At 40.7% G+C, this 26020-nt stretch overlaps 1 protein-coding gene, 1 long non-coding RNA gene and 1 pseudogene across 5 annotated transcripts in view; 2 read left to right on the top strand and 1 right to left on the bottom strand.

Moving 5' to 3' along the window:
* The window catches only part of Fmo6 (flavin containing monooxygenase 6), a 28208-nt gene extending 14008 nt beyond the window's left edge, over window positions 1-14200 (top strand). The window contains exons 6-9 of the mRNA XM_087581987.1: window positions 919-1118; window positions 3206-3561; window positions 12495-12567; window positions 13690-14200. Of these exons, the coding sequence (XP_087438113.1) occupies window positions 919-1118; window positions 3206-3561; window positions 12495-12567; window positions 13690-14032 (972 nt within the window). The 3' untranslated portion in view covers window positions 14033-14200. The remainder of the gene's footprint in view (window positions 1-918; window positions 1119-3205; window positions 3562-12494; window positions 12568-13689) is intronic.
* Window positions 14201-15912: 1712 nt separating this feature from the next.
* Window positions 15913-26020, bottom strand: part of LOC134481523 (uncharacterized) — a 27824-nt gene continuing 17716 nt past the window's right edge. For 3 of the 4 annotated variants that reach the window (XR_015636115.1, XR_015636113.1, XR_015636114.1), the window contains 2 exons: window positions 18799-18891; window positions 16376-18123 (listed from right to left, as the gene is read on the bottom strand). This is a non-coding gene — a long non-coding RNA (uncharacterized LOC134481523). Of the gene's footprint in view, window positions 18124-18798; window positions 18892-26020 lie in introns of all 4 variants that reach the window. The other variant, XR_015636116.1, reaches the window with a different exon arrangement.
* On the top strand, window positions 20437-23038 carry Hsp90aa1-ps13 (heat shock protein 90 alpha family class A member 1, pseudogene 13; annotated as a pseudogene).

Below are 26020 nucleotides of genomic sequence, written 5' to 3'. Positions count from 1 at the left end.
ATGTTGTGTGTCAGATCCATGTTAAGCTAAAATTACAGATATGGATTAGACTAGATCATGACCTGAATGAACAACCAGTGGGTGGGGATGAGGCAACAGGCGCAGCTACCATCTACAGCGGAAGTGCTGAGTCCTCCAGTGGAATTAGGTGTGGCAGCAACACCTCCAAGAACCAAGTCCTGACTTAACCTGAGCAAAGTCAAGGAAAATTTCCACAGGACTCAAGTTGCTGCCTGACGAGGCTCGGCATATTTTTAAGCAAGCAGATACTAAGTAAGATAACTCCAAATTAAACATAAAGAAAGCTTCGGCTGTTGGGTTTTTTTTTTCTATAACTAAGAATAGCTCTACATTATCAGAAAGATAGTAAATATATCAGCAATTGACCGGGCAGGTTGAGACGGCTTCTGTGGCTTCATATGAACAGATGTCCTGTGCGCATGTACAGGGAAGACTAGAAAAGGGCAGGAGGGACAGAGAACAGCATTAAATCTGTGGCATCGCCTCAATTTCATTCCAGCTACCAATTTAGCTCTATTTCCCCAATTCAGCCCAAGCTCTTCTATCATCCAGCGCTGCTAGAGCAAACAGTGTTGATTAGTCTCTACCTAACTGGCCATCTTACTCTACGAGCACGTAAAGATTAAAACAACCGCAGTTGGCTGTAGAGGCTTCTTATGCCGGCTACTGTGCTTTGACTCTTTGAACAGTTCTCCACCAGTCTTTCGGAGTGGTGAGAGAGGACTCTTGCCTCGCCTTAGATGCAGACGTAGCATGTTCATCTAGACTCATTTCTTAGAAAGTGTTCCTAAGTGAATACTGAAGGGAATATATAGCCATGCCACTAAAGAACTCTGTCGTCTTTCCTTGTTTGTCACAGAAGAATGCTGAAGTCTGTGTTGCCGCTCTCTCAACCAGGTCATTATCAGCACCAGAAGTGGTTCCTGGGTCATGAGTCGGGTTTGGAATGATGGGTACCCTTGGGATATGGTGTATGTGACCCGATTCGCATCCTTCCTCCGAAATATCCTTCCTTCTTTCGTCTCTGACTGGTTATACGTCAAGAAGATGAACACATGGTTTAAGCATGAGAACTACGGCCTGATGCCTTTAAATGGGTATGATTAATAATTCAATCTATAATGCCTTTAAATGGGTATGATAATTAATACATATTTTCTGTTCAATCTAGGGCTAGTTTGGGTTATTTACCCGGTTCTTCCTTTAGTTATCTCATTAAATCTAATGGGATTGAATTAAGAATCTTGCAGGAGACACAGTTTAAACAGCAGATCATGTACAAGTTAGAGGTTAGTAGAGAAATGTTGTGGATAGGCAAAGTAGGGGTGGGTTAGGTAAACGGATCATCCTGAGAAGCAGAATACATTTAGCTACAATCTATTGCCCGGAATTTAAAGGACTAAACAAATTTGAACTGGATTCTCTAAAATATATCATGTTTATAGGTAAGTGAGGATCCCAATAACAACACCTACTTCTGAGGATAGTACTATTTAGAAACGTAAGGGTACATTTATAGCTTACTTTGTAAATTATAAAAACTTAAAAAGATGTGCTCTTTTTAGTCTAAGATCACCTAATGTGCTTTTAAGGACTATCTACCTAAGTACCGTCAGTCAATCTGTCTCAGCGTGTAGGAGACTCAGAACACGATTGAACACTCCCTCCCATGTCCCGCATGCTTTGAGAGGCCACCAGGAGGCGGGGAATGTGTAAATCAATGGAGCTCACCAGACCCGATGTGACCTGGAAAATTAGTACGATTCATTTATTTACTCTTTTTACAGGTAGGGCTTAATACACACTAATTAGGGGAGCATTATAGATAGAAAAATCAATACAGTTTAATATTTGGTGGGTAAGAAATGTGTCATAATGAGTTTTTTTCTTTCTGACCCATGCCAGCCAAAACTTTCATCTGTTTAGAGAAACAGGCTAAGGAAAAGTAAAGAGGAACTGGAAATCAGAATACAAACGCCAGGTTTAACGAGCTAGAGCCTCCTTCCAAAGCACTTATCCGACCCAGATTTAAGAACTGCTCTGACTCTCAAGAAAAAGTGATGTTGTTTAATACACTTGGAGTTTTGTTTAACATAATAAAAGTTCCAAAATTTGATCCAATCAAAAATGGTTTTATATTACAAAAGTAACTACAAATTATACTGGGGCTTTATCATTTAGAAAAAAAAATTGTTTTGGAAAAACCACTCCTTCTCAGAACTAAGCTCCCTCCAGGAAAGGGTTCCAGGGCCCTTAAATTGCATCTGACACCTTTTCATTCCTCCCTTGGTTGAGAAGAGAACAAGGAGAGAAAACAGGTATGCTGTGATCCACTCATTAGCTACCTTATAAGGCAAAGAGGGGACAGAGTTACAGAGGGGAATAACACTGTAGAAATACAAAAATAAACACCAATGCAAACAGAAATACAAAAAAAAAAATCCAGTGTTTTAATGTATGTGAAATACTTAGAGAAAATTCCAGAATCTCTGAAGGAAGCCTAAGTCAATCCGAAGTACATTTCGTGAAAACTTTTACTGCCGGAATTTTGGCAAAGTACAGCATCAAAGGTGATTCCTTTCCTTGTGAACACAAAGAACTTGATGGAAGATAGCCAAGCATGGTGGTAAGAACACTACCAAGCTGATTTTGCCACACAAGGCCTTCCAGCTATAATAATAGTTAACAAGCAATGTTCTCGAAGGTGTGGCCTATTATTTTGTAGCTCCTCATCCAGTGATAATATCTCCGTGAGGACAATTCTGCCATTGTCCCAATTATACACATAGAGAAACACATGTAGAGCAACGCCAGTTGGTAAGAGGTGTAGCTAGGAATAAACCCCTGGTATCTAGATTTAGAATCTATGTTATTGACTAGTTTATTCTATCTAGAATTGGTTTATATTCTCATCTATTTTGTGAGTCTCCAAAGAGCAAAAATATACATAATCTAATTTTAAGTTTCAAAGGGCAACAAGAGAATTTCAGACATAAATTCTTAAGAAACATTCAGAAACAGGAAAGGAATTTCCACCTAGAAGAGCCCGTGCAGACCCTTATGTTGGTGCTTAACTGATCGATTCTACATGCAATGGACTGGGTTGTTTGGGGAGACTTCATGGAAATGACTATGATGTTGACTATGACTATGCTTATGATGTTTGCCTTTCACCTCTGCACAGCCCCCTCAGGAAAGAACCCGTGTTCAATGATGAGCTTCCAGCCCGCATCCTGTGTGGCACTGTGTCCATCAAGCCCATTGTGACCAAGTTCACAGAGACCTCTGCTGTGTTCGAGGATGGGACCGTGTTTGAGGCCATTGACTGTGTCATCTTCGCCACAGGCTATGGTTATGCCTACCCCTTCCTGGAAGACTCCATCATCAAAAGCAGAAACAATGAGGTCACCTTGTACAAAGGCATCTTCCCTCCTCAGCTAGAGAAACCAACCATGGCAGTGATTGGCCTTGTCCAGTCCCTGGGTGCTGCCATCCCCACAGCTGACCTGCAGGCACGCTGGGCTGCTAAGGTGTTTACAAGTATGTGGGTCATTTTGTGTTTCCTTTGCTAAGGTAATAATTGCCTACTCTAAGCTGATGACTGTTCTAGGGATCCATGGGGAACAAGGCAGACGTGCAACTTGACCTCATAGAAGGGAATGGAATGAGCAGAGGACATTACAGCAGGAGACGCTTCAGGGTGTGGTGATGAGGAGAATTGGCCTGGGATTTATTTATTCCATCTAAAGCCGCAACATAAATAAAGCCCTAATATGAGGAGTCACTCTGAATGTATGAAGAACCAGAAATATTTTTTATATAAAAGTCAGGGAGTGGCAAGAAATGGAGAGAGGAAACAAAAAGCCTGGAGGGACTTCCTAAGCTGAATCAAAGAACTTGACCTTCTGACAATGAATTTGGGAGGGTGTTGCAAGGCTTTGCGTGAGATAAAGGGAATAGCTGGTTAACTGCAGGGATAAGGTGCAAATACTTCCGGGGCACTGGGGCCAGGGATGATGGGTGTGCTGGAGACCTAGTGTTACCTCTGTGTCAATCTCTTGTGCCTCTCCCACTGTTGAAAGACTTCTTCCCTTCCCTTTTCTCTACTGTGGACCACATGGTCTCAGGGGGCTACAAGAACTTTATGTGGGGAACATATAGATTCCATGGAGAGAGGCAACGACTTAAATAGACTGATTTAATTGCCCCAATACTATTGATCATCATGGCTATGAAAAGTACCTTCTTCTGCAGTGTCTAAAAAAAAAATAAACAACATAAATATAATTTCCCTAACATACCGCTGAGAAAAATTTGTAACAGGGAAAATAGGGAAATGAAGAAAATACTCAAATCCTAGAATGAGTTTAAACTTCCTTTAAAAAGGCTGTGGATAGAAACGCTTCTATTTCAAATACACCATGGAGAATTTAAAAATGTGCCATCATCAGATCTTTTTTTTTCTTTTTTTTTATGCTTATAATTAATAAATGGTCATCAAATTAAGGCACAGTTTATTTGAGATTTTAGCACCATCCATATTTAATATAAAACAAAGTTGAATATAAAATGAAAAACAAGGCAGTCAAAGACTATATTAAATTTTATCTCTGATGACAGTTAAAGGCTAGGGGCTCCAAGGGAGGTATCATAAACATATAAAATTTGACCTAGAGATTCAAGTTAGTTATTAGTATGTATTTCATAGCTGATGAAGCTATTAAGGGAGCAAAGAAAGATATATCATTTTGCTTGCAGGTTGGAGTGGTAGCATCGAAGTTGTGTCTTGAAGTGCGACAACTGTAAAGTGGGAATTTGGGGGCAGTGATAGTTCTTTCCTGGGAAGAAAGGATGATGCTCAGAAAAGGAACTACAGATACACATGACACCTTTTTTTATTTTTATTTTTATTTTTTTTACTTTTTTTTTTTATTAACTTGAGTATTTCTTATATACATTTCGAATGTTATTCCCTTTCCCGGTTTCCGGGCAAACATCCCCCTCCCACCTCCCCTTCCTTATGGGTGTTCCCCTCCCAACCCTCCCCCCATTGCTGCCCTCCCCCCACCAGTCTAGTTCACTGGGGGTTCAGTCTTAGCAGGACCCAGGGCTTCCCCTTCCACTGGTGCTCTTACTAGGATATTCATTGCTACATATGGGGTCAGAGTCCAGGGTCAGTCCATGTATAGTCTTTAGGTAGTGGCTTAGTCCCTGGAAGCTCTGGTTGCTTGGCATTGTTGTACTTTTGGGGTCTCGAGCCCCTTCAAGCTCTTCCAGTTCTTTCTCTGATTCCTTCAACGGGGGACCTATCCTCAGTTCAGTGGTTTGCTGCTGGCATTCGCCTCTGTATTTGCTGTATTCTGGCTGTGTCTCTCAGGAGCGATCTACATCCGGCTCCTGTCGGTCTGCACTTCTTTGCTTCATCCATCTTGTCTAATTGGGTGGCTGTATATGTATGGGCCACCTGTGGGGCAGGCTCTGAATGGGTGTTCCTTCAGTCTCTGTTTTAATCCTTGCCTCTCCCTTCCCTGCCAAGGGTATTCTTTTTCCTCATTTAAAGAAGGAGTGAAGCATTCACATTTTGATCATCCGTCTTGAGTTTCGTTTGTTCTAGGGATCTAGGGTAATTCAAGCATTTGGGCTAATAGCCACTTATCAATGAGTGCATACCATGTATGTCTTTCTGTGATTGGGTTAGCTCACTCAGGATGATATTTTCCAGTTCCAACCATTTGCCTACGAATTTCATAAACTCGTTGTTTTTGATAGCTGAGTAATATTCCATTGTGTAGATGTACCACATTTTCTGTATCCATTCCTCTGTTGAAGGGCATCTGGGTTCTTTCCATTTTCTGGCTATTATAAATAAGGCTGCGATGAACATAGTGGAGCACGTGTCTCTTTTATATGTTGAGGCATCTTTTGGGTATATGCCCAAAAGAGGTATAGCTGGATCCTCAGGCAGTTCAATGTCCAATTTTCTGAGGAACCTCCAGACTGATTTCCAGAATGGTTTTACCAGTCTGCAATCCCACCAACAATGGAGGAGTGTTCCTCTTTCTCCACATCCTCGCCAGCATCTGCTGTCACCTGAGTTTTTGATCTTAGCCATTCTCACTGGTGTGAGGTGAAATCTCAGGGTTGTTTTGATTTGCATTTCCCTTATGACTAAAGATGTTGAACATTTCTTTAGGTGTTTCTCAGCCATTCGGCATTCCTCAGCTGTGAATTCTTTGTTTAGCTCTGAACCCCATTTTTTAATAGGGTTATTTGTTTCCCTGCGGTCTAACTTCTTGAGTTCTTTGTATATTTTGGATATAAGGCCTCTATCTGTTGTAGGATTGGTAAAGATCTTTTCCCAATCTGTTGGTTGCCATTTTGTCCTAACCACAGTGTCCTTTGCCTTACAGAAGCTTTGCAGTTTTATGAGATCCCATTTGTCGATTCTTGATCTTAGAGCATAAGCCATTGGTGTTTTGTTCAGGAAATTTTTTCCAGTGCCTATGTGTTCCAGATGCTTCCCTAGTTTCTCTTCTATTAGTTTGAGTGTGTCTGGTTTGATGTGGAGGTCCTTGATCCACTTGGACTTAAGCTTTGTACAGGGTGATAAGCATGTTTCGATCTGCATTCTTCTACATGTTGCCCTCCAGTTGAACCAGCACCATGTGCTGAAAGTGCTTTTTTCCATTGGATGGTTTTGGCTCCTTTGTCAAAAATCAAGTGACCATAGGTGTGTGGGTTCACTTCTGGGTCTTCAATTCTATTCCATTGGTCTATCTGTCTGTCTCTGTACCAATACCATGCAGTTTTTATCACTATTGCTCTGTAATACTGCTTGAGTTCAGGGATAGTGATTTCCCCTGAAGTCCTTTTATTGTTGAGGATAGCTTTAGCTATCCTGGGTTTTTTGTTATTCCAGATGAATTTGCAAATTGTTCTGTCTAACTCTTTGAAGAATTGGATTGGTATTTTGATGGGGATTGCATTGAATCTGTAGATTGCTTTTGGTAAAATGGCCATTTTTACTATATTAATCCTGCCAATCCATGAGCATGGGAGATGTTTCCATCTTCTGAGGTCTTCTTCAATTTCTTTCCTCAGTGTCTTGAAGTTCTTATTGTACAGATCTTTTACTTGCTTGGTTAAAGTCACACCGAGGTACTTTATATTATTTGGGTCTATTATGAAGGGTGTCGTTTCCCTAATTTCTTTCTCGGCTTGTTTCTCTTTTGTATAGAGGAAGGCAACTGATTTATTTGAGTTAATTTTATACCCAGCCACTTTGCTGAAGTTGTTTATCAGCTTTAGTAGTTCTCTGGTGGAACTTTTGGGATCACTTAAATATACTATCATGTCATCTGCAAATAGTGATATTTTGACCTCTTCTTTTCCGATCTGTATCCCCTTGATCTCCTTTTGTTGTCTGATTGCTCTGGCTAGAACTTCAAGAACTATATTGAATAAGTAGGGAGAGAGTGGGAAGCCTTGTCTGGTCCCTGATTTTGGTGGGATTGCTTCAAGTTTCTCTCCATTTAGTTTAATGTTAGCAACTGGTTTGCTGTATATGGCTTTTACTATGTTTAGGTATGGGCCTTGAATTCCTCTTCTTTCCAGGACTTTTATCATGAAGGGGTGTTGAATTTTGTCAAATGCTTTCTCAGCATCTAATGAAATGATCATGTGGTTCTGTTCTTTCAGTTTGTTTATATAATGGATCACGTTGATGGTTTTCCGTATATTAAACCATCCCTGCATGCCTGGGATGAAGCCTACTTGATCATGGTGGATGATTGTTTTGATGCTCTTGGATTCGGTTTGCCAGAATTTTATTGAGTATTTTTGCGTCGATATTCATAAGGGAAATTGGTCTGAAGTTCTCTTTCTTTGTTGTGTCTTTGTGTGGTTTAGGTATAAGAGTAATTGTGGCTTCGTAGAAGGAATTCGGTAGGGCTCCATCTGTTTCAATTTTGTGGAATAGTTTGGATAATATTGGTATGAGGTCTTCTATGAAGGTTTGATAGAATTCTGCACTAAACCCGTCTGGACCTGGGCTCTTTTTGGTTGGGAGACCTTTAATGACTGCTTCTATTTCCTTAGGAGTTATGGGGTTGTTTAACTGGTTTATCTGTTCCTGATTTAACTTCGATACCTGGTATCTGTCTAGGAAATTGTCCATTTCCTGAAGATTTTCAAATTTTGTTGAATATAGGTTTTTATAGTAAGATCTGATGATTTTTTGAATTTCCTCTGAATCTGTAGTTATGTCTCCCTTTTCATTTCTGATTTTGTTAATTTGGACACACTCTCTGTGTCCTCTCCTTAGTCTGGCTAAGGGTTTATCTATCTTGTTGATTTTCTCAAAGAACCAACTTTTGGTTCTGTTGATTCTTTCTATGGTCCTTTTTGTTTCTACTTGGTTGATTTCAGCTCTGAGTTTGATTATTTCCTGCCTTCTACTCCTCCTGGGTGTATTTGCTTCTTTTTGTTCTAGAGCTTTTAGGTGTGCTGTCAAGCTGCTGACATATGCTCTTTCCTGTTTCTTTCTGCAGGCACTCAGCGCTATGAGTTTTCCTCTTAGCACAGCTTTCATTGTGTCCCATAAGTTTGGGTATGTTGTATCTTCATTTTCATTAAATTCTAAAAAGTTTTTAATTTCTTTCTTTATTTCTTCCTTGACCAGGTTATCATTGAGTAGAGCATTGTTCAATTTCCATGTATATGTGGGCATTCTTCCCTTACTGTTATTGAAGACCAGTTTTAGGCCGTGGTGGTCCGATAGCACGCACGGGATTATTTCTATCGTTCTGTACCTGTTGAGGCCCGTTTTTTGACCAATTATATGGTCAATTTTGGAGAAAGTACCATGAGGAGCTGAGAAGAAGGTATATCCTTTTGCTTTAGGATAGAATGTTCTATAAATATCCGTTAAGTCCATTTGGCTCATGACTTCTCTTAGTCTGTCTACGTCTCTGTTTAATTTCTGTTTCCATGATCTGTCCATTGATGAGAGTGGGGTGTTGAAATCTCCCACTATTATTGTGTGAGGTGCAATGTGTGTTTTGAGCTTTAGTAAGGTTTCTTTTACGTATGTAGGTGCCCTTGTATTTGGGGCATAGATATTTAGGATTGAGAGTTCATCTTGGTGGATTTTTCCTTTGATGAATATGAAGTGTCCTTCCTTATCTTTTTTGATGACTTTTAGTTGGAAATTGATTTTATTTGATATTAGAATGGCTACTCCAGCTTGCTTCTTCTGACCATTTGCTTGGAAAGTTGTTTTCCAGCCTTTCACTCTGAGGTAGTGTCTGTCTTTGTCTCTGAGGTGTGTTTCCTGTAGGCAGCAGAATGCAGCGTCCTCGTTGCGTATCCAGTTTGTTAATCTCTGTCTTTTTATTGGGGAGTTGAGGCCATTGATATTGAAAGATATTAAGGAATAGTGATTATTGTTTCCCTTTATATTCATATTTGGATGTGAGGTTATGTTTGTATGCTTTCATTCTCTTTGTTTTGTTGCCAAGACGATTAGTTTCTTGCTTCTTCTAGGGTATAGCTTGCCTCCTTATGTTGGGCTTTACCATTTATTATCCTTTGTAGTGCTGGATTTGTAGAAAGATATTGTGTAAATTTGGTTTTGTCATGGAATATCTTGGTTTCTCCATCAATGTTAATTGAGAGTTTTGCTGGATACAGTAACCTGGGCTGGCATTTGTGTTCTCTTCGGGTCTGTATGACATCAGTCCAGGATCTTCTGGCCTTCATAGTTTCTGGCGAGAAGTCTGGTGTGATTCTGATAGGTCTGCCTTTATATGTTACTTGACCTTTTTCCCTTACTGCTTTTAATATTCTTTCTTTATTTTGTGCGTTTGGTGTTTTGACAATTATGTGACGGGAGGTGTTTCTTTTCCGGTCCAATCTATTTGGAGTTCTGTAGGCTTCTTGTACGTCTATGGGTATCTCTTTTTTTAGGTTAGGGAAGTTTTCTTCTATGATTTTGTTGAAGATATTTACTGGTCCTTTGAGCTGGGAGTCTTCACTCTCTTCTATACCTATTATCCTTAGGTTTGATCTTCTCATTGAGTCCTGGATTTCCTGTATGTTTTGGACCAGCAGCTTTTTCCACTTTACATTATCTTTGACAGCTGAGTCAATGATTTCTATGGAATCTTCTGCTCCTGAGATTCTCTCCTCCATCTCTTGTATTCTGTTGGTGAAGCTTGTATCTGCAGCTCCTTGTCTCTTCTTTTGGTTTTCTATATCCAGGGTTGTTTCCATGTGTTCTTTCTTGATTGCTTCTATTTCCATTTTTAATTCCTTCAACTGTTTGATTGTGTTTTCCTGGAATTTTTTCAGGGATTTTTGTGTCTCTTCTCTATGGGCTTCTACTTGTTTATTTATGTTTTCCTGGAATTCTTTCAGGGATTTTTGCGATTCTTTCAGGCATTTTTGCGATTCCTCTCTGTAGGCTTCTACTTGTTCTCTAAGGGAGTTCTTCATGTCTTTCTTGAAGTCCTCCAGCATCATGATCAAAAATGATTTTGGAACTAGGTCTTGCTTTTCTGGTGTGTTTGGATATTCCATGTTTGTTTTGATGGGAGAATTGGGCTCTGATGGTGCCATGTAGTCTTGGTTTCTGTTGCTTGGGTTCCTGCGCTTGCCTCTCGCCATCAGATTATCTCTAGTGTTACTTTGTTCTGCTATTTCTGACAGTGGCTAGACTGTCCTATAAGCCTGTGTGTCAGGAGTGCTGTAGACCTGTTTTCCTCTCTTTCAGTCAGTTATGGGGACAGAGTGTTCTGCTTTTGGGCGTGTAGTTTTTCCTCTCTACAGGTCTTCAGCTGTTCCTGTGGGCCTGTGTCTTGAGTTCACCAGGCAGCTTTCTTGCAGCAGAAAATTTGGTCTTACCTGTGGTCCTGAGGCTCAAGTTCGCTCGTGGGGTGCTGCCCACGGGCTCTCTGCAGCGGCAGCAACCAGGGAGACCTGTGCCGCCCCTTCCGGGAGCTTCAGTGCGCCAGGGTTCCAGATGGTCTTTGGCTTTTCCCTCTGGCGTCCGAGATGTGTGTGCAGGGAGCAGTCTCTTCTGGTTTCCCAGGCTTGTCTGCCTCTCTGAAGGTTTAGCTCTCCCTCCCACGGGATTTGGGTGCAGAGAACTGTTTATCTGGTCTGTTTCTATCAGGTTCTGGCGGTGTCTCAGGCAGGGGTCCTGCCGCTCCTGGGCCCTCCCTCACGGGAGCCCAGAGGCCTTATACTGTTTCCTCTTGGGCCAGGGATGTGGGCAGGGGTGAGCAGTGTTGGTGGTCTCTTCCGCTCTGCAGCCTCAGGAGTGCCCACCTGACCAGGCGGTTGGGTCTCTCTCTCACCGGGTCTCGCCATCATCAGATCTTGAATAAGGGTGCTCACCTATAAAATGCCTCCATTGTCTCTCATTTTTAAAAGCCGGACAGTGCGCCCCGGAGACTGAAGTTTTATGAGAAGGTTGCACACAGTTCATAAACCTGGAATATTAACATAAAACAAAAGGCATCACTTACGCATCGGACAAATTTCCGTAGAGTATCTGCTGCTCGGGGAGATCAGCCTTATCGCTTACCTAGGTCACGACTCAGCTCCAAAAGCAGACAAAAAGAACCCTGGTCCCTCTCCCGCTAGTGAATTGCGCAGCCAATAATAGCTACAGGGTGCCACCATGCAGAGTCAGATGCTCACACTGCCAAGGTGGTGCTCATGCACTGCAAGTATCTCAGTAGCCTTCTTCCCTAGCTACAGAGGTAAGTAAATCACAGATGGTCCCAAGTGACGATGTTTGCAAAACAAGCTAAAGCTCTTCTCCCATTCCTTATTAAACACCCAGCAGAACACTGACCCTGGAATCCTGTGCCTCCTTTCCTTCTTTACACAACTTGCCACGGACTTTAGTATCAACTGTTGTTCCAGTTTGTTACTTGGGGGATCCTTGAGGGATATCATACAAGAAGTGTGAACGCGATCCCCCCCCACCCCATTCCACAGCATGCAGTGCAGCAGAAGCAGGCTGAGGACCAGGCCCTTCCTGATGTTACATCAACATCGTGAAGGTTGGGTGACTTCAGGCTACAAACACAGAGAGCTGCTGTGGTTCTCACACACAGGCCAGCTTTTCCATCCCCACCCGTGCACGCACCTCTCGGATCTCTGTATTTGTGAATTGTCGTTTGCCTACATGACACCAAGGAGAGTGTTTTTCTTAAGAAAAACTTTTTATTAAATAATACCACTCTTTTTTATAATGAACTCACAACTAAAACCTTCACACAGCTGACTTAAGGCAGCCACTCAAAGGCCTTTAGAGGCACCAATTTCATAAGTGACGAACTCCATTCTGTGTGGTTGTACGGGACTAATTCCGTTGCCTTTTTCTTTTCTTTTTTTTTTTTGTTTTTTTTGTTTGTTTGTTTTTTTTGTTGTTGTTGTTGTTTCTCTCTACACACGTTTTCCAGATGCATGTGTCCTGCCAACCACGAATGAAATGATGGATGACATCGATGAGAAAATGGGCAAGAAACTCAAGTGGTAATCAATTACACTTGCTTATCCAATAAGTTCTAAGGTTTTCTTTATATGTCACAAACATCAATAAGGTCTTTAATGTCGCCAGTAGTAACAGTTCATTATTTTTTTAATTCGGATTACAACTGATCCACATTAGGTGGGAAAATACTTTCTTCCCTTGTCAACTTAAAAGAGAGCGATTGTGCCCTCCAGGGACCATGGGGTGACATTGGGGTCTGCAAGTAAAATTGGAAGTCAGAAGTTTCCTATAAGTAGAACCCCTGGGCACTGAAGCCATCCTGTATCACAAAGCACAGTATTGAAACCATGAAATTATCTGACTCAAATGTCCATAGTAATGAGGCTGAGAAATGACCCCAGGTCTTTTCCCAAAAGCACCTGCTCGGAAAGAAAACTATCTGTCTGGAAATCGAGCAGCAGCATCTAAATGTGATGTTGATAAACCAGAATTAAAATTTATATTCAGTTGAGCTACCTTAGTATGTTCTGGAACAAAGAGTATGAGTATTCACCTCCAAGTTCAATACATGCTTTCAAGAAAGGCCTTTATATGGCCAGATTTAAATGTAGTTTTTCAGATTAAATTATCTCATTAAAAAAAATCTTTTTAAATTACCTGCCAAAATCAGTTGAAAGTATAATTAACTACCAAATCACTATTGATAAGTATATGATTATGTCGAAAGCTTATTGCTTCTTTCCTGCTTCCAAGGTAATATTCAGTGACTGTCCCACATTAGCTCGGGGGACCAGCATAGAAAAGAAATGAAGCCACAGTCCCCACTTAACCTCATCAACATCAGAGGGCAGAACTCAGACGTGAACACCCCTAGTGCTGGTGATTCCTTTAGAAGTAAATACAAATTTTAAAAAGGGACAAGAAAGGTGCAAATGCCAATGACAATCTGTTCTAAGTCACACCAAGCCACACTCCATTTGAAAAGGTGACATGATTCACCTCACTACACTTGGAAGCCTAGAAACTAAGCAAAATCTAAACTTCAGATAAACCCGCCTAAGAATCTAACATCGGCAGGCTGGGTTCGACATGCAAGAGACAAAAATGTTAGAGTTGATACTCTGTTTCCAACTATGATAATCATTTGGCTTTTCTGTCCTCAGGTTTGGCCAGAGCCACACTCTGCAGACAGATTACATCACATACATGGATGAGCTGAGTTCCTTCATAGGAGCCAAGCCCAACATACCCTGGCTCTTCGTGACTGACCCCCAGCTGGCCCTGGAGGTGTACTTTGGCCCTTGTAGTCCATATCAGTTTCGACTGATGGGACCAGGGAAATGGGATGGAGCTAGAAGCGCCATCCTAACCCAATGGAAGCGGACGGTGAAGCCAACCAGAACAAGGGCTGTCGGCGAAGCACAGAGACCATGTCACCTTTATGACTTGCTACAAATGCTTTTCTTCCCAGTGTTCTTTCTGGCTGTTTTGCTCACCTTTTACTAACAGCAAATATTGCCGGATGCCAGAGTCCAGCCTAGAAGTGTAATCTTGAGTATAACACACAAACACGAGTAGGCACACATAATCACCAAGGGCCCACTTTATCTTCTGACAGATGTGAAATGCATGCTGGATCATTTGACTCAAAGGATAAATAAAATGGAAAATACCCAGCCTGTCCATTTCTGATGAGAATCTTTTCTTTAATAGACTTTTCACGTGTTGAATTCAAGTTTGGGATGTTTGAGATAAGGGGGGGGGAGTGATAGAAAGGAAGTTGCAAAGGCTTAAACATAGACTTTCAGGCTAGACAGAGTTTAATGAGCTTTGTAAGGGGAGTGTTAGCTCATATATTGGAGTATAGCAACCAAGGTGTTTTGCACAATATTAAATGAAGTATTTGATGACAAATGAATATAAGGAAATAGAGTCGTGCCAATACAACATCTTATGTGTAGTTCATGTACAGCCCATGTAGCTTACATGTGTGACTCAGTGGCAGCATGCCTGCCTGGCAGCATACACAAGACCCTGCATTTAATCCCAGGACTAGAGAAAATGGGAAACCATTTTGACTGTGAACTTCAAAACCAAGATGGCCTCCCTGATGAACTCCATCAAAAATTTGAGAAATCAAGGAAACAAATTATGTTTAAAAAGTCAGAAATGGGGGTTGGGGATTTAGCTCAGTGGTAGAGCACTTGCCTAGGAAGCGCAAGGCCCTGAGTTCGGTCCCCAGCTCCAAAAAAAAGAACCAAAAAAAAAAAAAAGTCAGAAATGGCAAAAGACATATTAAACTCTGGTTAATTTTATGGGACTGTCATTACTCTAAAACTTAAATCAAAACCACAAAAAACTGAATCTAGGTCAATATCCCTCATACACATGTACACACTCAAGCACTGTTCAAAATGCAAAATAAAATTCAACAGTATAGAAAATGAACAGCTTATCATCAAGTAAGGCATTCCAGGAAAAGAATGCTAACCTTACTAATAAACGAAACTAAACTAAAAGTGAGAAAACCATTTGAGCTAAAGTAAAACATCTTAGATGCAATGCCAAATGCAAAAACTCCACTAAAAATTATAAGCTGGACTCCATAAAGATAGAGAATAATTCCAATATCCCCTTGGGGAAAATAGCAAGTACATAAATATCGTTGGCATCTATACTAATTTTAAATATAATAAAAGCAAATGAATATCACAAACTATCAAATTGGAGATAGAGAACACAGAAGAAAAATTGGATTTAAGAAGAAAAGTCCATAACAGTCAATCCCAGTTTGGTTGTAGAGCAGACACATTTTATTCAAAGACTCAAGATGGTTTCAAAGAAGGAGGAGGTCCAAAGTGGTTTTGTGTATGCTTATGTTCATGTGCAAGTGCATATATGTTTTGGTTTGCTGTTGTTACATGGTGTGTGTGTGTGTGTGTGTGTGTGTGTGTGTGTGTGTGTGTGTAAGAGAGTGGAATTCTTCATAATTACATTTATGGCAAAATGAAATGTCCTTTAGTAAACATTTTATTTAGTCAAATGGGTAATGTTGATTTTAAATAAGCTCAGTTTAATGTAAAGCTATTTACACCTCTTGCTCACTTGGTCCGGGGTAATAGTAGGTACAATCATGACCTTTGTCCTTTTTAGTAACCAGGTAAAACACAAGGATCACTCTGGAGTAGCCAAGTGCCAGGGAACACATTGACTAGAGAGACATTTAATTCTTAGGCTTTGGAGCTTAGCCTAATCAATTTGAAATTTGTATTTGTGTATAATGTAGGTTTTGGATAGGCCCTATCAATGATTAAATCTGATGTAAGGAGCAAACAAAGTCATTAACAAAAGAAAAAAATGAAAGAAAAGTTTATCAAGTTAGTCTAGCAGGTAAAATGCTCTGTTCTGTGTCTGATGGCACAGAAGAGGCCACAACTTTAATGTTACACATGGTGTTTACAAACCTGGCACAGATGAATCTTTGAAATATTAAATAGAATAAGATAAAATAAATATGCATCACCGAGATCATAGAATTCAGTTGATTCTCTCCCCTCTGTTACTCTGTACACTGCAGTGTCTCAATCACCTGTAAACATTTCTTCCCTAATCTTTCAGGCATGTTCCTGGTTGTCACCATGATCCTGACCTATTTCACAATGAGGAAATAAAAACTCTGAGGCAGCCCAAGGATTAAAGGTAAAGCTATTCCCCTTGCACCTTAATCCCACGTTCTTTCCAAAACCTATTTGATTACCACTTCCTCTAAGCAGCTCATTAAGACACAGAGAACCAAGGAACATTTATGTAACCCCCCCATTTATGAAGTGGGTAGCATTCTTCATAAATATGATTAAATGCTTTGTGTCTGTTTTATTGATAAACAAAAATATATATACATATATAATGCACACAGTGTATAAGTGCATGTGTATATACATTATACATACACTATTAATACAAATAAAATGTGTTGAATCTTATCTATATGAGGGGCTTCCTACTTAATATATAAAGAATGTTACATGTGCATTTATGCACCCATGGGTCCAATATGTGTGGGTATATGTATATACAGTAAACAGTAGAAATTTGATCAAGAGTTCAAAAAAAGGTATGAAGGGAGTCAGTGTCCAGCAATGCTCAAGTCAAGTGCATGTAAAAATCTGTGTCTTGGATGACAGATGTAGTTTAAATTCTCCCGATCCAATCTGCAGTTGATCTATACTCCACTATCTTCCTCCCAATCTTTAATCAGTCTTTGGACACACCACGCATCCATGCCCGTTAAGCCTTCAGCTACCTGATGATCTCCAGCATTCACTCAGGGTGGTGATCACTCATTCACGGAGACAAAACCTAGCCCTGAGAAACAAAAAGAGCCCTGTAAATGCCAAGGTTAGATACAGGAGCCACAGCTGCCTGCTCAACAACTAAGAATAAGTAGCGAATTGATTCCGGACTTGAGTTTTAGTTCCTTGAGTATTAAAATGCATGAATGCACAAAATGAGCGAGCGATTGACAGTACGCATCTAATCCGAAAGACAGAAAACGTCCCAGATACACATCGTGACGTAAAATAACCCAAAGCAAAATATTTCAAAAATGTAGACCCATTTCTACATGCAGACGTGGAACTCTCTAAAGGATGTTCACATACATACAGTAAATACATATCTCATACATTTTCCACACATGAGGTAAGTAAGAGACTAACTGCACACTTTCTCATTTGTGTAATGTGCATATGTGTAACTATAGTATATAAATGTTGGGTATGCACAGACAGACAAGTCCCACCAGTGGTTTCATCTGAAGACTGGATTGAGACTGGGAAGATGACGGACAGACAGGGACTGAGACTTTCGTTTCTGTTTACTTTTTTTCTTTTTTTTTTTTTTTTTGTGGTTTGAAATTTTTGAACAAAAATATTTTCCTGTGTGACTTGTGTTATTTTTTTAAGGTTTATTTTATTTGTAATTATATGTCTGTGTGTGCATATATGGGTATATTCATGTCTGTTCATTAGGCATTGCAAAATACCTAATGTGGGTACTGGAAACAAAACTGGGGTCCTCTTCAACAGCAGTATAATCTCTTAATCAGAGAGCAATCTCTCTGGTCCTTTGTGTTATGTTAATTAAGAATTAACTTTGAGGAAAGTTGTTTCTGTCAGTATCAGTGTCAGGCAAAGCTCAGTAGGAAGCACTGTTCTGTTCCTTGCTCTTCATTGTTGGAATTCAGTCCATTTTGCAGAGTCTCTGTGGCAGTCGTCACCATGTCCTCCCCAAGTGCACTTGTGAAGCAGTCACCCATTCAGTCCATGGCTGGGGCCGACCCAGTTCACAATGAGAAAGTGTATGAATGTTTTGCTTGCATGGATGGATGTGCACCATGTGGATGCAGTACCCATAGAGGCCAGAAGAGCATGGAATCCTCTGGAACTGGCGTATCAGACTGTTACAGACTGCCATGTAGATGCTGGGAAATTCATCCAGTCCTCTGCGTTAGCAGCAGGTCCTCTTAGCTGCTGAGCCTCCTCTTGAGCTCCAACTTGTTTGTGTTGTAGAAGAGATCATCTGATTCAGCACAAGAGCTAGAGGGAAAGAAGGTAGAAACTGGTCAAATTAGAATATTAAGTTATGTTGTAAAGGCTGAAGTAGCATCTCAGAGGGAGAAGCTAGGAAGATAGCTCCCCTTACTAAGCCTGAGTTCAGACCCCTAGCATCCATAGAGAACCTTGAGGGGCGAAGAGACAAGGGAGGGTCTTTGTGGTGAAAGAATAAAAAATAGAGCCAAAAAGTCAGAAATTTAAAAATGCAACCTCACCCCTAAGGAGCCCTGAATACCTCAAATTCCAGACCCTGCCCTCTACCTGTAAGTAGGTAAAAGGTCACATTTCTTGAGCCTGCTCTCCCAGAAACTAGATAAAAGGACTTAAGATAAGGCCCTTAGATATGCGATTCCCAACCTAGTAAAGATAATAGAAAGCTTCTCCCAGGAACTAGCTGACCATAAAGTTAAATTAAAATCTTAGAGAACAACCTTGAGAAACAGAAAGCTCTTCCTTGTGATTTTTCACTGGTATTCTCGACACTTTCCAATGATGCCATCTCTGCCCCCTCGGGTTGTGGTTTCTCCCTTTAAATACCCTTTCTCCCAGCCTCTCGGGGTCAAACTCCTGTGCCCCTGCATGGGATACGAGTTTCGACCCCAGTGCACTGGTTCCTATCAATAAACCTTGTGTAAATTACAGCAAGGATGGTCTTACGTGTGTTCTTGGGGGGTTGCGTCATCCCGAGACTTGAGTGAGGGTCTCCCCCCTCTGGGGCTCTTTCTGTGGCTTGATGGTTGCATAATACAGCTGAAACAGACAGCAACAAGTTCAGTGAAAGAGCCTATCTCAAGAAAGAAACGAAAAACACTAAGTGTGATGGCATATGCATTTAAGCACTCGGTGGGCAGAGGCAGACAGACCTCTGTAAGTCTGAGACCAGCTTGGTCTACTAAGCCAGTTCCTCATCAACCAGGTGTAGTAGCTATTCCTGGTTGTCAACTTGAACTGTATCTGGAATGAACCACAATCAAGAACTGGAAGGCTCACTTTTGATCCTGATCTTGAGGCAAAGTGGCTATGAATCCCAGGAGTTTAAGGCAAGGAGAGCTCTGAGTTCAAGGTTACCTGGGACAAAGCAAGTCCCAGACTCAAGCAAGGTGGTACACACCTTTTATCTGGGACATGCCTTCTGCTGGAGACATCGGAAGAAGGAAGAGTCTCTTTTTTTCTCCTGCCTGCCTGCCTTGTAGGACAGAGCCGCTGCTAGATCCTTGGACTTCCATTCACAGCTGTTGTTGATCATTATTGGAGAGTGGGACTATAGACTATAAGTCATCAACCAATTCTCTTACTATATAGAGACTACCCATAAGTTCTGTAACTGTAGAGAACCCGGACTAAGATATCAGGTCTACATAAAAAGACCCTGCCTCTGAAAAAAAGGTATTTCGGCTGGCAGGATGGATCAATGGTTAAGGGCAATTGTTGTTCTTACAGAGGACTCTATGGCCAAGTCATCCATGACTCTAATTCCAGGGAATCTGAAGCCCTTTGCTGACTTTGTCAAACACCAAACATTCATGTATGGGTTGCAGGCAGAACAGTTATACACATAAGTAAATCTTCTTAAAATTCAATTTTAAAATAAGATGGAAAATAAAAGAATGTGTCTGAGTCAACCTCTAGGCCCTCTGCATCTGAATACAAATGCCCAGGGCTCCTTCAAATGAACCTGAGTGAGTCTAGCAGTGGTGGAGGCAGAGGTAGGCAAATCGAGTTCGAGGCCAGTCTGGCCTAAAGAGTGAGTTCCAGGACAGGCAGGGTCTCAGGTGGCAAAAATTTGTGTGATAATTTAGTTTTATATTCCCACTTAAATTACTCTTGTTAATGTGCTGGGCACTGTTACAAAGAATTTGTTTAATAAGGGTGTGTTTGTTACTCTTCAATTGCTATGACAAAACACCATGACCAAGGCAATTTATAAAAGAGAGAATTTTATTTGGGCTTATAATTCCTGAGGATTAGAGTCCATGAAGATAGAGCAAGGCATGGATGGCAGCAGGGACAGGAGGCTGAAGGCTCATATCTTGAAGGGCAACCATGGAGCAGACAGGCAGACAGACAGAGAGAACACCCAGACACTGCAGTAGGAATCAGTAGGGATGATACATGGCTTTGAAGCCTCAAAGCTCACCCCTTATGGCATGCTTCCTCTGGCAAGGCTGTACCTCCTAAACCTACCCAAACAGTACCACCGACTGGGAACATATGGGGACCAGTCTCATTAAATCCCCACTAAGTGTTAAGATTACATAACATCATATAAGGCAGGTGGGGGGGAGGCAGTTGCTTCAGTGTCCGGATGCAGTTAGTCACATTTCATGCATGCTCATTCAGCCAAGATGCCTGAGGAAACCCAGACCCAAGACCAACCAATGGAGGAGGAGGAGGTCCAGACCTTTGCCTTTTAGGCAGAAATTGCCTAGTTAATGTCCTTGATCATCAACACTTTCTACTCAAAGAGATCTTTCTGAGGGAGCTCATTTCCAATTCCTCAGATGCTCTGGATAAGATCAGATACGAGAGTTTGACAGACCCTAGTAAACTGGACTCGGGGAAGGAGCTGCACATTAATCTCATTCCCAACAAACAAGACAGAATCCTCGCTATTGTGGATACTGGCATTGGAAAGACCAAGGCTGACTTGATCAATAACCTTGGCACTACTGCCAAGTCAGGCACCAAAGCCTTCATGGAGGCTTTGCAGGCTGGTGCAGATATCTCTATGATTGGCCAGTTTGGTGTTGGTTTTTACTCTGTGTATTTGGTTGCTAAGAAAGTGACTGTCATCACGAAGTGTAATGATGATGAGAGGTATGCCTGGGAATCCTCAGCGGGGGATCCTTCACAGTGAGGACTGACACAGGTGAACCAATGGGTCGTGGAACAAAGGTTATCTTGCATCTGAAAGAAGACCAAACTGAGTATTTGGAGGAAAGGAGAATAAAGGAGATTGTGAAGAAACATTCTCAGTTTATTGGCTATCCCATTACTCTCTTTGTGGAGAAGGAACGTGACAAGGAAGTCAGTGATGATGAGGCTGAAGAAAAGGAAGAGAAAGAGGAAGAGAAAGAAAAAGAAGAAAAGGAGTCTGATGACAAGCCTGAAATAGAAGACGTTGGTTCAGAAGAAGAAGGAGGAGGGGGGGAGGAGGAGGAGGAGGAGAAGGAAGAAGAAGAAGAAGAAGAAGAAGAAGAAGAAGAAGAAGAAGAAGAAGAAGAAGAAGAAGAAGAAGAAGAAGAAGAAGAAGAGGAGGAGGAGGAGGAGGAGGAGGAGGAGGAAGAAGAGGAGGAGGAGGAGGAGGAGGAGGAAGAGGAGGAGGAGGAGGAGGAGGAGGAGGAGGAAGAGGAGGAGGAGAAGGAGGAGAAGGAGGAGAAGGAGGATGGTGACAAGAAGAAAAAGAAGAAGATAAAGGAAAAGTACATTGATCAAGAAGAGCTCAACAAAGCCGATTTGGACCAGAAATTCTGATGAAATTATTAGTGAAGAGTACAGAGAGTTCTACAAAGCTTAACCAACAATTGGGAAGAACATTTGGCATTAAAGCATTTTTCTGTTGAAGGACAATTAGAATTCCAGGCTCTTCTTTTTGTCCCAAGACACTCTCCTTTTGATCTGTTGGAAAACAGAAAGAAAAAGAACAACATCAAGTTGTATGTTCACAGAGATTTTATCATGGATAACTATGAGGAGTTAATTGCTGAGTATCTGAATTTCATCAGAGGGGTGGTGGATTCTGAAGATCACCCTCTAAATATTTCCCGGGAAATGCTGCAACAAAGCAAAATTCTGAAAGTTATCAGAACGAATTTGGTCAAGAAGTGCTTAGAACTATTTACTGAACTGGCTGAAGATAAAGAGAACTACAAAACGTTTTATGAACAGTTCTCAAAAAAATATAAGGGGTTGGGGATTTAGCTCAGTGGTAGAGCGCTTGCCTAGGAAGCGCAAGGCCCTGGGTTCGGTCCCCAGCTCCGAAAAAAAGAACCAAAAAAAAAAAAAAATAAAGCTTGAAATTCATGAAGACTATCATAATCAGAAGAAGCTTTCAGAGCTGGTGAGACACTACACATCTGCTTCTGGGGATGAGATGGTCTCTCTGAAGGACTACTGCACCAGATTGAAGGAAAACCAGAAGCACATCTATTTTATCACAGGTGAGACCAAGGACCAGGTTGCTAACTCAGCCTTTGTGGAACGTCTCCAAAAGCATAGCTTAGAAATAATCTATATGATTGAGCCCATTGATGAGTATCGTATGCAACAGCTGAAGGAATTTGAGGGGAAGACCTTGGCGTCAGTTACCAAAGAAGGACTGGAACTTCCAGAAGGTGAAGAGGAAAAGAAGAAACGGGAAGAGAAAAAGACAAAATTTGAAAACCTCTGCACAATTATGAAATATATTTTGGAGGAAAAGGTTGAAAAGGTGGCTGTGTCAAACTGATTGGTGACATCCCCATGCTGTATTGTCACAAGCACATATGGGTGGACAGCAAACATGGAGAGAATCATGAAAGCTCAAGCCCTCAGAGACAAATCAACAATGGGTTACATGGCAGCAAAGAAACAGCTGGAGATAAACCCCGATCGCTCCATTATTGAAACCTTATGGCAAGAGGCAGAGGCTGACAAGAACGACAGGTCTGTGAAGGATCTGTTCATCTTGCTGTACGAAGCTGCACTCTGGTCTTCTGGCTTCAGACTGGAAGATCCCCAGACCCATGCTAACAGGATCCTCAGGATGATCAAGCTGGGTCTAGATATTGATGAGGATGATCCTACTGTGGATGATACCAATGCTGCTGTAACTGAAGAAATGGCACCCGAGGAAGGAGACGACGACACATCACGCATGGAAGAAGTAGACTAGGCTTCCCCAGAACTATGTGTTTGATACTTATCTTCATTCCTTCTGATAATGTATTTTCCATGATTTTTGTTTATTTTTGCTAACATTTAAAACATCTGTGTGGCGTGTAAACTAAGGGGAAGATAAAAATTTCTACATGTGATACTGTGACACTATAGGTTTGACGCAAGAGGTTGATAGAACGTTTGTTGTAAGACGTAATGTAACCTACTGTTAATGTTAACTATGTGGTCTGAAGTGTTTAGCTGTTGAGCTGGACTCCTTAGTAGACCAAATTAAGATGACTTAAGTTTCATCTTAAAATTTTTTTTCATTCCCTGTAGTTAATTCTGCATGTACTAGTCTCAGAAGTAAACACAATTTAAAAACAATTTGACAGAGGAATTCCCCAAGTGGCTTGTTTTCCAAGGTACCAAGAACAAAATCCAGTGAGGAGGAGGAGGAGGAGGAGGAGGAGGAGGAGGAGGAGGAGGAGGAGGAGGAGGAGGAAGAAGAAGAAGAGGAGGAGGAGGAGGAGGAGGAGGAGGAAGAGGAAGAGGAAGAGGAAGAGGAAGAGGAAGAGGAAGAGGAAGATTATGTCTAATAATGGGCTTCAAGCAACCTCCAAGAAAGATAACGTACACCCTTTGCAGTAAACGGATTAAAACTAAGAGGAGTATTTTAGATATGAGCTGTGGGGATAAGGTAAGTATTCCTTCATCAAAAGGTTAAAAAAAAAAAACAAAGATTAACAGACAGTTCTGCAACTGAAATTATGGAAGTCAGAAAGGAATTAAATACTAAAAAAAAATGTCCTTCTAATAAAAACTAAAAAAAAAAAAAGTCACCAAAAGAGCCCCACAAATGAAACAGATGCTGGGGTGAAGCGTAAAACACAGTGGTGGGAATAGGAAAATATTGGTATCGCGGTGCATGAACATTGATTGTACGAGACTAAAACATCTTGCACGGTGTTAAACACAAGAATAACTAAACATAGGACAGTACATAGTGCTTAAAATGCTGTCGGAGTGGAAAGCACGGAGTGCCAGAAACACCTTTCAGTGCCTTTTTAAAAATCAAACTTGTCTTACACTTCAAAAGGGAAAGGATTTACATGTTAGTCCTTAAGAACGTATTTAAAAGTGATAGGAAACAAGCTAGTTATATAATAAGCAAGGAATTTAAAAAGTGAAAAGTAGAACACATAATGCAAATGCAATATATATAGTGCAAAGTGCAACATATTCCTATTTCCGTTAAAGAAAAATATCAAGGGGCAATTTTCAAAAAGCTTTTGCTGTGGAACTCATTGGAAATGGATAAATCTGAAGAAAAAAAGTCAAAGTTCTATATAGAAACTGAGTCTAAGAAGATGTTAGGACATGGTGGTCTATGAGAATGGGCAGATTATTCTATGGACTTTGAATATTTCCTGCTAATTATAAGTAATCCTACTTACATAAGCTAGTATTCCCAATGTGTCTGCTGAGAAGACCTGGGTATTATAATAAAACTCCAGCCACAGACGCTCATTAGGTTAATTACCTTAATTAATGGTTACGGAACACAGCTATCACCACACCTGCTACTTCTGAGTTGGAGGAAGTAATGAAGATCTCAAGATCTTAGATGCCAGAATTCAAGCCCTCTTGTAGGAATTTCATTATTTTCCCTAACTCACCAATACTTTTATCACTCACAACTGCAGTTAACAAGACTTAGCCTTTCCCGGGATTGTAAGAACAATCAAGAAAGTTGTTGTAGGCTAAATTTAGACAATCTCTGGTACACTGAAAACACCTCATAAAGGACGGGTGTCCTCCACCTTTTCTGGAAAAGCTACCTCCCCTCTCTGCTCCCAGTTGCTACCGCCAGGTCTGGGCCACAACTTCTACTCTGTTTTATCAATACAACACCACAAAAATCCTGCTTTTCAGAAATTTCATCGAGATCTAATCTTCAGGTACTCAAGGTCTTCTAACATGTCATATCAACTACACAAACCCCCCCCCAGAAAAGGAAAACGTGCATAAATTGTACTCTATCAAAAGCAAAAGTTTGATGCTTCAAAGAATCAATGAAGTGAATAAAGTTGACCCTCTGCAATGAAAAATGGGTGAGCACCGGGCATTTTATAAAAAAATTCATCTAGGATACAGAAGGAAGGCCAAGAGTCAATATTAAGACTAAATGGGCAGGGGCTGGGGATTTAGCTCAGTGGTAGAGCGCTTACCTAGGAAGCGCAAGGCCCTGGGTTCGGTCCCCAGCTCCGAAAAAAAAAGAACCAAAAAAAAAAAAAAAAAAAAAGACTAAATGGGCAAAAATCGGAGTAGACATTTTTCTAAAAAGATATTTAATATTTTATTTTTATTTAAATTATTATATAATTTAATTATATTAAATTATTATTTACAATATTTATGTCAACAATATCATCCATAAGGAAAATGTAAGTCAAACAACGAGATTTCATTTCATATCCACTAGAACGATTATCAATGAAAAAGATGCACGATGACAAACAGGTGTTGGAAAGAATATAAAGAAATTGGGACCCTCATGCATTGCTGACAAGGATGTGAACTGTAGAGGCTGTTCTGTAAACATCCTGGAAGTTTCTCACGTGCCAACTGTAGAGTTATAACATGATCCAGCAATTATGCTCCAAAATAGAGAAATAAAAGCATACAACCATAAAAATTTCACATAAATACATATGGCATTATTCACTAGAGGCAAACTATAGAAACCACCCAAAGCCTATCAACTATTGAATAAATAAGTATAATCCATTCGTGTATACTATAATAAGTAGTATCAATTATTGAATATAGTACCCATCCCCCCAAAAAAATACTAATCAACAACAAGAAGAAAAATCCAGTGAACTCTTAACATGCTACAACATAGGTGAACCTTGAAAATGTAGTAAGTGAAAAGATCCAGGAACCAAAAAGCACGAATTGTATGAATCAACTATATGAAATGTTCAAAACAGACTAATCTAGCCAGGTGCAGTGGTGC

Source organism: Rattus norvegicus, chromosome 13 (genome assembly GCF_021556685.1).
Source record: "Rattus norvegicus strain SHRSP/BbbUtx chromosome 13, alternate assembly SHRSP_T2T, whole genome shotgun sequence".
NCBI classification, from domain to species: domain Eukaryota; kingdom Metazoa; phylum Chordata; class Mammalia; order Rodentia; family Muridae; genus Rattus; species Rattus norvegicus.
The sequence above is the reverse complement of the archived record's forward strand: the minus strand, read 5'-3'. Positions and strand labels throughout refer to the sequence as shown.